Source organism: Oreochromis aureus, linkage group 3, assembly GCF_013358895.1.
Source record: "Oreochromis aureus strain Israel breed Guangdong linkage group 3, ZZ_aureus, whole genome shotgun sequence".
NCBI lineage: Eukaryota > Metazoa > Chordata > Actinopteri > Cichliformes > Cichlidae > Oreochromis > Oreochromis aureus.
In genome coordinates, this window is record NC_052944.1 from 3,727,439 (window position 1) to 3,737,884 (window position 10,446).

The window sequence follows — 10,446 nt, forward strand, 5'->3', positions numbered from 1 at the left end:
TTACTACCGTTTATGTCAGAACCGGTGCCATCATGGCACCGGACACCGGTACCCATCCCTAGTGATTGACCAATGCTGCTTCTTTGGACTAGCAGTAAGCTACAAGCTATATGTAGCTTGATAGATTATACAAGACAATATGTATGAACATCTCTAGATATTAGACATCTCATGACATGACATGAGACATGAGATACTTACCTGATAGAATACGGACAGGTGAAGTGTCCATCGCTCTGGTCAGCCTGCATCTCCAACAATCACCGAATGACTTTTATCAACCCTTGAGTGTGTCTGTTGGATATCAGAGTCAGAATAACTGAAAAAACTAACAGTCTGAGCGTTTTCATTGCTTCAAATGTTTTCAAATAGTTACATTATGCTGCACAACTAGGTTAGCATCCAGGTCTGAACTGTGGAACAGTAACCTTTAACATCTTCATGTTTCCAGTTTAAACTTTCAAAGCTATTTTCTTTACTTCACATGAGCCCTGATGGAGAGCAATGACATCGTGGATTTATCCTCAGCACAGACTAAGCTATGACCTCCATGTGTCTAACTCAGTTTGTAGACTGTCAGTCGGGTTCCTGCACTGGAAGCATTAACTCCATGTTACACACTGGTAGCTGGAAAAGAAGGCGACTGGACTTGATTAAGTTTTAAAGATGTTTCACTTCTTATACAAGGTGGAGAGACCCACATATTTAAACCCTACAGGGCGTTGCCCTCTTTGGAGATGGTCATCGAGCTATTTGTCATGTATGTCATCACATGAGTCCAATAACTCCGTGTTGCATACCTTGCAGAAGGCAGGAGGTTGAGGACACCATTGAGGATGTACTCCAGGTCTGCATGGCCCTGGTCCACCAATAACACCAAGGTGTCGCAGCACGCTGAACACACCACAGCACAGTCACTGCAGCACTGCTGCCACAAAGCTTCCAGTGCTGGGCCCTGAACGACAACAGTGATGCAGTCAGTGTTTCAGAAGTTTAACAAAACTATCTGTGCCTTTTCCACACATGCACTGAAGCCCTGAATGAAAACGGACAAAGACAGAGGTGCAGGTGAGAATGCAATCTGTCCCACTCAGTTCAGCCACTCGGGCTCAGCACTGATTCAATCCCAACTCACAAGGTTTGATTCAATTTGGACTCAGACAGTCAGAAATATTATAACTATGATCGTTTATCAGTGCAGATCCATATTTTATATCTGTGTATAAAAACAAAGCTGCCACTGTGAGATCAGAGGTGTCAGCCTCACAGCAGATGTGTCAAAGTAACTGAGGATCAAACACAGGACCACATGAAGCAGATGTTCCTGGCCTTTATACTTCATGTAACTAAAGAAATGATCATATGTGACTCTTACAGGAACTCACCTGAGCACAGGACCAGCTGATTTGCCCATTTGACCCTTTTTCCTTTACGACAGCTGCAACAAGACTTCTCACCGTCTACAACACAAGAAAATCACACTTCTGTACCATTATTCACAATAACAAAGAGAGGAAGAGAAACCAACACTACAGTGTGAATGAATGAATGAATGAATGAATGAATGAATGAATGAGCCTACAGGGAGTCTGTGTGTGTGTTCAGTAAAACCTGCCTCCCCTCTACATAAACATATTATACACACACGTGTGAGTGACTCAGAAACCCTTGTGGTTCCAACAAACATACAAAGTAACTCTGTGTCTTGGATCTTGTTACACTGTAAACTCACCTCATGTCTCTTTAAAATCCTCCAGCAGCTGCACACATGTATCAGTGCACCTTACAGTCATGTTACTCTATCAAATAGTTACATTACTGATTACTCTGTCTTATCAGGATACTTTTCTATGAGTATTGCTGAATTCCTGTTAATGGTAGAGATTTTCTGCCTGTGTGAGCTGCTAGTTTACCTCTATCATTAACAAATCACTGGTACCTGTGGAATCTCTGCAGACAAGGGAAGGATCATTTGTATCATTTGGATGGGAGGAGTCACAGAGCAGAGTCCGCCTCTTACCTGGGCTTGTATGACAGGGCTGGGGAACTCGAGCCGCGTCTTTAAACTCTCCATCATGTCCCTGGATCAAACCTGTGAACATCCAGAATCTCCATTAGAACAAGAGAAGGAGGTTTGATCAAAGTAAAGACGGCTCTCCTGTTAAACTACAGATGATCACATATCAGGGCAAATCAGACTTTAGCTCAGGGACGTGACATCGAACCCCTGACTGATCCAACACTTTATTCTTCCTCTCAAACAAACATCCCCAAATGTTTGTCCCAAACAAAGGAAACCAAGATTACCCTTCAGCATCCACCCACTAACTAAACAACACTTTAGGATTTCTTACATATTTTAATATGAATTTATGCTTCTTGATGTTATGCAAACTGAATATTTTGCACAAAATTGAAATTCTCTTTGAGTTGGACTGAATGAATTTCACATAACCTGATAATAATATTGATAATAACAACAAACATTTATTACATATACTAAACAATGAGGGCATGAGGAGCATCAGTAAACACATATTGCTTTTTGAATACTATTAATATACTAACACAGTAACCCAAGCCCCTCCCCAAACACACCCAGCCCCACCCACCTGCTGTTACCATAACGATAAGCGAGGCTGTACTGTCCACCTGCTACCAGCAGCCTGTTTACTGGCTCCCAAAAACAGGAACAGGTAAGTCAGCACCTGTTCATCTTATCAACAGCTTATTTACTACAATATGTAGAACAGAGTTACTGACCAGTCAGAGCAGCGTGACAGTGCACACACATGTACACACACACACACACACGCACACATGCATGCACACACACACACACACACACACACACACACACACACACACACACACACACACATCACTGCACATTAAATCTGAACACTTTAACGTGTCACCAACATGAAGAAGACATTTCAACAACATACAGAAAGCCTTCATTATATTTTAGATGATGCTGAAAATAAGCTCAGTCCAGTTTCATGGCTGTGAATGGTTTGAAAGTCTGAAACCAAACAGTGCCAGCGGTTTCTACAGGATGTTGCCGATACAGCAAACAATACAGGCTGTGCTGTAATGCTAGGTCTGCACTAGCAATACAAGCCAGAACAATGCATGAGCACGATGCTTTAGAAATGACACCACGGAGGCTTTGCTGTGCAACACTCAGACTGCACGAGCCCGACGGGCCCGACGGGCCGCAGCTTTTTGGGAGATCACTCAGCGGCACAGTGGCAGCCTGTGATTGCTGTGGTGGAGCCCTGAGGTCATCACAGTCGGGCTTTGATGGGCAGAGCTTTGACTTTTCTGTGTAAGTACATGAGATTTATGGCAGTTACTTTTCATTTTGATATGTTCTCGTTTTTTCTTGTGTTAGCTTATAGAAATGCTTTAGTCACTCTGGGGTCACCACAGGAGGAAGCTCCATTTGTTTCATATGGCAGCTTTTATTTTTGAAATCTTCTTATTTGCCTTTAACCAGTGACTTTGTCACTTCCTGAGCCAACGTGTTAACCATGACACTAAGGAGGCACACTGGGAATACTGGGAATACAGAATTAGGAAAAGCTGTGGTTCTTTAAGAGTTTTAGACCTGAGGCATCATCTGCAAAGGATTTTCATCAAGGTATTAAAAACAATCTTTATATTTAAAATGAATGTGTCCAATAAATGTAGTGAGAGCATTAAAATATTTCTGAGAAATGAAAGCAATACTTTTGTTAAAGCTTCAAATCTGTACTTGAATCATGATTTAAACTGTGGTTGTGATCAGGGAATAAAATGATGTAAGGAGGTGATGTTGCCGCTGCCCCTCACCTCAGAGACATGTGATCAGTCTGGATGAAACTTTATATGAACTTACATGACGACATTTAAGAGACGACAGAGGCTGATTATTCGAGACCTCGTCTGTCAGAAGGAGGATTTTAAATCTTGGATTTAACAGGGAGTCAGTGAAGAGGAGCTAATATGTGACAAATATGCTCTCCTTCTACTTCCTGTTGGTACTCGTGCTGCAGCGTTTCAGGTTAACTGCAGGCTTTGAGGCTTTTCATGGCACTTGTCTGATAACACTGACTCACAATCATGCAGCTAGAATCACTCTCAGCTTGGTGGCCGTTCACAGACCTACATGGTTGTTTGTGCACACTGAATGATATATTCTGCTCAAAGATGACTCCTCACAGCTTCACTGGAGGCCACGATGATGCTGTTTCTAAGAGTTTTAGGGCCGAGCACAACAGCCTCTGTCTGAATTTAGAAGCAGGAAATTAGAGGTCACCAGGTCTTTTAGGTCTCTGTGATCAACCAAATCACAACAACAGTCACTTGAAGGCACAGACCACGAAGTACAGAGAAAATCCCACCAACCGGTCAACCCCAATGAGCAAGCCCTTGGCCACAGCGGGAAGGAAAATCTCCCTTTTAGCCGAACCAGACTCGAGGACGGGCAGACGTCTGACCGACTGGTGGAGAGGGAGGGACTCACATGGTGGATGCAGATCTCTCACAGACGGTGAGAGGACAAAGACAAAAGTGTCACCTCATATCAGGCGGCACCTCCAGGGCTGAAAACTGAAACCTGTGCAGACGTGCCAAAAACTGCAATTCCCCTAACGGCCTCTGGAGCCTTCATCCAAAAGTGAGACAACCCCAGCAGCCCCCTATATGAGCACTGTTACAGTTTACAGCTGTAGCTTTTTAGCAGGCCTCACCTCTGCCAATCCAAGTGACCCACCTGTGTCACACACACTGTGAAGCTAAGCAGTGTGTGTGTGACACAGGTGGGTGTCACACACATATGGTTTTATATACACATGCTGTGTGGATCTGTGTCTGAAGGAGCAGAATACATTGGGACGCACACTCATTGTGTCCCAAGTGTCACTTTCAAACTATAAAATACAAAAATAAAATCAGCAGCGTTTGCTCTGTTGGTCTCTAAAGAGGATATCAGGCTAAATACATCTACTGTTATTAAATTAGTGCGACACACCATGATGAGCTGCACTCAGACTGATACAGCCACATAGTACGTGACAGCTCAAATAATTAATCAAGAATAATCCCCCAGATATATAACAAAGCTCAATCTGGAAATGGCAAAGCCGACCAGCCAAGACAGAGCAGCATGTTTGTTTCCTGCGGTGCGCAGCTCGTCCTGATGTTTCCTACATTTCCCACAGGCCAAAGCGCTTCACCACAAAGCTTCCGTACACACGAGGCCATCCACAAATATCTGGTGATCGTAATACGGAGAAAACTAAACTGTAAAGTCGTCCGGACACAACTAAGCGCTGAACAGGACCTGCTAATAGCAGCTTTCCATCAACACAAGCTAATGCTAACGTTATACAGCTGACGGCAGGTTCACTGTTATAGACACGCGGCTGTAACTGTAACTGCAGCAGGCTAAGAAAGACTAACGAAGCTCAGTGAAAGTTATACATGCTGTTCAAAAAACTTTACCTCCTCCAAATCTCATGAACCCATACTTTACTCATAATGCAACATAGAAAACATATGAGCTCATTGTGAATTTGGTGGCAGCAACATCCCAAAAGCTTGCAGCATGGCCATGTTTCCAACATCACCTCTACTTTCAACAACCGTCCATAAACACCTGGGAACTGAGGAGACCAGGTGCTGGACTTTTGGGAGAGCATCATTTGTGTCTGATATAAGGGACAGAGCTGCTCAACAGTCCTGTAGCTTTTCATCTCGTGATGTCACAAATACCTGGACCACAGACAGGCTGGTTCAGGACTTGCGGTCTTCCACTACAAAACCCTGCTGTAGTGTGCAGCTGAGCAACATCCTCCTTAAACATGTAAAAGACATCATCTCCATGGGAGCACATGTTGCTCTAAAACCTGTGTATATAATTCAGTCTTGGTTCCTTTCCAAATGTGCAAGGTGCCAATTCCATAGGCACTGATCTACTGCCAACCATCAGAGATGCAGCCTTTTTAAACTGAACACTGATAACAAACTTCAGCTCAGTCCATTTGGATATGTCAGTGTTCACAGGCAGAACGTGCAGGTGTTCCTGAGCCCATGCAGTGATTTCCATGACAGCGTGCCACCTGAGTAACAGAAGATCATGTTGGTTTTCAGATCTTTACTAGATTTACCCAGTAAAGATTTCACACTGCAGAACATTATTCTGATACTGTGCCACAGTTTGTAGATGGGTAAACCAATGAGAATCCTGTTCTTCCAGTATGCTCCTTTTATACCCAATTAAATGACTTCCCTATGGCCAGTTAACCGAATTAGTTGCAAAATATTCCTGTCCCTCCAACACTTACTTCTCTGGGTTTTTCTTGTCCTGTCCCACCTTTATAAAGATGAGTCGATGCCCTTAAATTCAAGATCAACTAATACTTTTCACAAAGTAGTAAAATCTTTCAGTTTAAATATTTTTGAACATTAATTTAAATTAATAACTGTTGCCTGAATGTACAGTTTCCATTTCGTGAATACCATTTTTCATATGCATGGCCTCCTGCTGATATTATTCCTGGTAAATCTCTCAAAGATTTCTGGTCATCTCCCCTTTCCTTCATGTTATCAGCTTTTGCTTTGGATACCTGAACACTTGAAGGCAGCCTGTGTCTTCCACTGTTATATAATTACAGCCACATTTCTAAAATACAAGTCATTACTGAAGTTTTCCAAAAACCTGCTTCTTCAACTGGTTAAGGAACCCTGCACCTTGCATCAGTTCTAATCTAGTTTCTCTCAGAGTCACAGCACTAAAACACCATCTATCCATCCTCTTAACCTCTCCTCCAACTTAGGAACCTGTGGTGTCACGAACCCATCCCACCTGTCACCTCTTGACCTGCCACTAGTCCATCACTGAGAGACAGAACCACACACTCATATTCACACTATGGTCAATTAAATTTAGGACCCTTGGATTGTAGGAGAAAACTGTAATACAGCCCCCCGCTGACAGGCGTTAATACCAGGAACAGGTTTTTTGCAGGATGGCACCAGTGTGTAAATCACTGTGCCTGCTGAAACTCCAAAATAATATTCTTGAGTAATGGTAAGGTGATTAATGCCATTCTAACAAACAGAATAGTGAACTGAGATTATAGTTATAGCGATGCTCTCACATAGTTTTCATCATTCTTATCTCACAAACACTTCAAAATTCATATAAATAACTACAGGGCTTACTCCACTCCTATGGGATCCCACAAGGGTCAATCCTCAGACTAACTCAGCTTTCACTGTATGTTAATTAAGGGTAACTGGACACATTCAGTGGGAAGAATATGCAGCAGTCCTGTACTGTACTATGTACCAGTAATAAGTAGATGTCATTTCATTTCCTTCTATCTCCATCCATTTATCCAATCCCCATTGACTTTTGACTATGATTCACACCACTGCTTTAATGTTACTATGTTTGTAAGAAGGATCTGTAACAGTTTATGGTTGAATATACATGTTTCTATACTGTGTGATGTGATATGTAGACCTCTCTGTGATGTCTGAGGTGCGTTTTAAATAGTGCTATACAATAATGATGGTTATTTATTATTATTATTATATGACACTTTAAGTTTCTCTGGAGTACACTGAAGGCTAGTTTGTGTAAGAGGATTTTTCATAGACTTTCTTATTATTTTGTCCAAATTTGGGAGTTATTATGCAGTATAGTAAAAAACCTTTTTAGTAACATATATGCACACACTGGAAAAAATGGCCCTCCAAAAACAAGAAAAAAAAACTTAATACAAGATATTTTAGCTTGAAATAAGTGAAAAAATCTGCCAATGGAACAAGTGAAAATTCTCTTGACAAAATTTCTTGAAATAAGACAGTTTATCAAGCCTTACGAGATCTTGGAATTAGCTGGAAAAACTCATTCTTAGCTATATTTTACTAGTGTTGTGAAGTTTGTGTCTCATAATAAGTTTGTGATGCTCAAAAGTAGCTTCTTTTTTTAAACCTTCCAACATCACACTCTTTGTTGTAAGTGTATATAACTTATTTTCAGTTCTAAAATGTGACACTGTTCTAGATTTAAGTCCAACACCTTACTTAAAATAAGAAACTGGTATTTTGAGACAAAATTTATTTAAGTTAGCATTCTTTTACTAGTATTTTTGTAATAATTCTCCATTTCTAGTGCATTTACCTTTCTATACAGCAGTAATACTGTTCTAGATTCAAGACATTTACCTACAGCTTATAAGAAAAAAATATGAAAACTATAGATTTGCAGAGCAGCAACTTTATTGGTAAAGCCCCATAAAAAGAGAGGACTGCATTAAAGAAGCCATTTTGCAGTGACTTTTTGTTCTGCCCAATCTGGCCCTTAATACACTGGTAAAATCTGTGCATTGCACAGGCACAATTCAAAGCACAGACAAACACACTGCTAGGCATACTAAAACTGCTCAACCTCTAACATTTGTTATTAATACAAAGTGTTTTTATCATTTAAATTAAAAGTCCTGGACTATATTAATATGGACATTTGACAACATTCTTCAAACAATACCATTGTAAAATTATCATTAAGGATGCACGGAGACTATCTGCTGAATACACTGTAGCCTAAACTCAACATTAAAAAAACAACAACTTTAAAATCAACTAAAAGGTAGGCAGCCTCTGCACTGCACAAAACAAACATAAAATGTCGGCATGTTCGCCGATATTACCGTGCACCCTTAATTATAAAACTGGGCTAACCTGGCCAATTTCCAAACAAAAATCAATCGCAACCAACATGGACTGTAGTAGCCTTGGAAGGAGAGAAGAAGTGCTTTCCTATAGTCCACATCGTAACCACACTGGCTCTACTGGCCAATAAAAGCATTCCAGTCAGCCATGCTCTTCTGATGTGAGATCTCGCTCATGGATTTTGTCCAAGAGAACCTCTGACGGACAGCAGAGAGGCTACACACTTTGGGTATGTAAAGTCTAGGGTATAATAGTAGGCCATAAGGTATAAAGCACCCTCCGTAACCTCGTCTTTTCGAAACGTGGTTATTGGCACATCTACCGCTAGGATGCAGTTGGACGGACTCACGATCAGGTCTGGGCAGGACAGAGGACGTTTCATCAAATAGGTATTAGGGTCTTCTTGGTCCTTTAACACATAACACAGACATACTTTCGTAACAAGTATGCACTTTTGTTTCAACAAAAAGCTAAAGCTAAATTACAACAAAAGTTGAAGTTGTGAGAAACTACATCTCAATTTGCTACTTTTAATTATTCTCAATGCAATTACTGTTCACAAATGTCTAGCCTTCCTGAAAAACAGAAAACCAAGGCGACATTTAATTGGTTATCATTGAAAATCTGCTACCACATAATACATCCATGTTTGTATTTACTGGCCACAGAGATCTAACCTGTGAGAATCCGCATTCCCAAAAAATATGTTTTAGGTACCTTTGAAGGATTAGAACATACAGTATGTGAATATGAAACACTTTGGCACTCATCAGAAGAAGCGCCCCCCCCAGTACTGCTGTCACAAAAAAAGTAACAAAAAAACAAACAAACAAAAAACCCCCCCAAAAACAAAAAGCTACATTTTGCACAGCTCACCTGAAGGACATGCACCAGAGCCTCACTTGCATCTCGTACCCTCTTTGGAGGGGCAGAGGTGGATGGGAACAATGATGGCAGCACACGTAGGATCTCGAGAGCCTGTTCAGCTGTACAGAAAAAAGAATCATCATCTCATTACCACACTTGAACAAAATACTCAAGATTAAAATTGATCAAAAAGGTATACAATTGAAAAACAAACCAAAAAACCCACATTTGGCCAGTGATTGGATAAAAGGTGAACAAGACACTAACATGGTAATTAAAGCTGTAGTCCATAGTTTTAACTTGTTAAAGTAACCTAAAACATGCTTAAATGTGACTATCCGACCATGTTCTCTGATTTAAAGTAGGTAATTTGTCATACTTTTTATTTCCCCCAAGTCCCTCCTCCTGCCTCTACAACAAAACAAAGCAGTCAAGCGAGCCTAGAGCGTTGACCAATAGGTTTGTGTATTCTCTAGAGGGAGCTGTCAGTCAATGAATATGCCCTCCAGCTTGCACAACAATGGAACAACATTCCGAAGTCAGCTTTTAATAAGCCAGAAGGAACACTGTAGAGCAACCAAAACAAGGAGCGAAGTTACCAATCCCTGGACTGCCTTCTACTTCACAAAAAAAATTTAAGCAAAGTCCTTAAGTTTAAAAGTCCTTCAAAAACTTCTGTTAGACGTTTACGACAGTTGAGCAGAATTTGCTTTTAAAAGATGGACACAGGCTTCATGATGTACAAGGGCTCAAAACTGATATAAAGTTGGCAAAGTTTCTTTTAGACAGGTAAAACACAAAATTTATTTCAGGGAACTGTAAACTTTTTTTTTTAAAGGGGTGTAGATA

General features: G+C 40.9%; 1 protein-coding gene across 1 annotated transcript; it reads right to left on the reverse strand.

Annotated features, from left to right (window-relative positions):
- Positions 1 to 237: 237 nt before the first annotated feature.
- LOC120438735 (focadhesin-like) lies at positions 238 to 2,088 on the reverse strand. Its single transcript, XM_039609161.1, has 4 exons — positions 2,021 to 2,088; positions 1,386 to 1,460; positions 801 to 955; positions 238 to 294 (listed from the first exon to the last, which is right to left on the reverse strand). The coding sequence occupies exons 1-4, from the start codon at positions 2,075 to 2,077 to the stop codon at positions 261 to 263; spliced, it is 321 nt and encodes a 106-aa protein (XP_039465095.1). The 5' UTR covers positions 2,078 to 2,088; the 3' UTR covers positions 238 to 260.
- Positions 2,089 to 10,446: the final 8,358 nt, after the last annotated feature.

Bases quoted from the DNA above. Each gene is read 5' to 3' on its own strand.
- LOC120438735 (XM_039609161.1), bottom strand. From the start codon at position 2,077: ATGATGGAGAGTTTAAAGACGCGGCTCGAGTTCCCCAGCCCTGTCATA. The intron at 1,461-2,020 runs GTAAGAGGCGGA...CTTGTGTTGTAG, and splicing joins GCCCTGTCATACAAGCCCAG to ACGGTGAGAAGTCTTGTTGC. The intron at 295-800 runs GTATGCAACACG...GATATCCAACAG, and splicing joins AACCTCCTGCCTTCTGCAAG to ACACACTCAAGGGTTGATAA.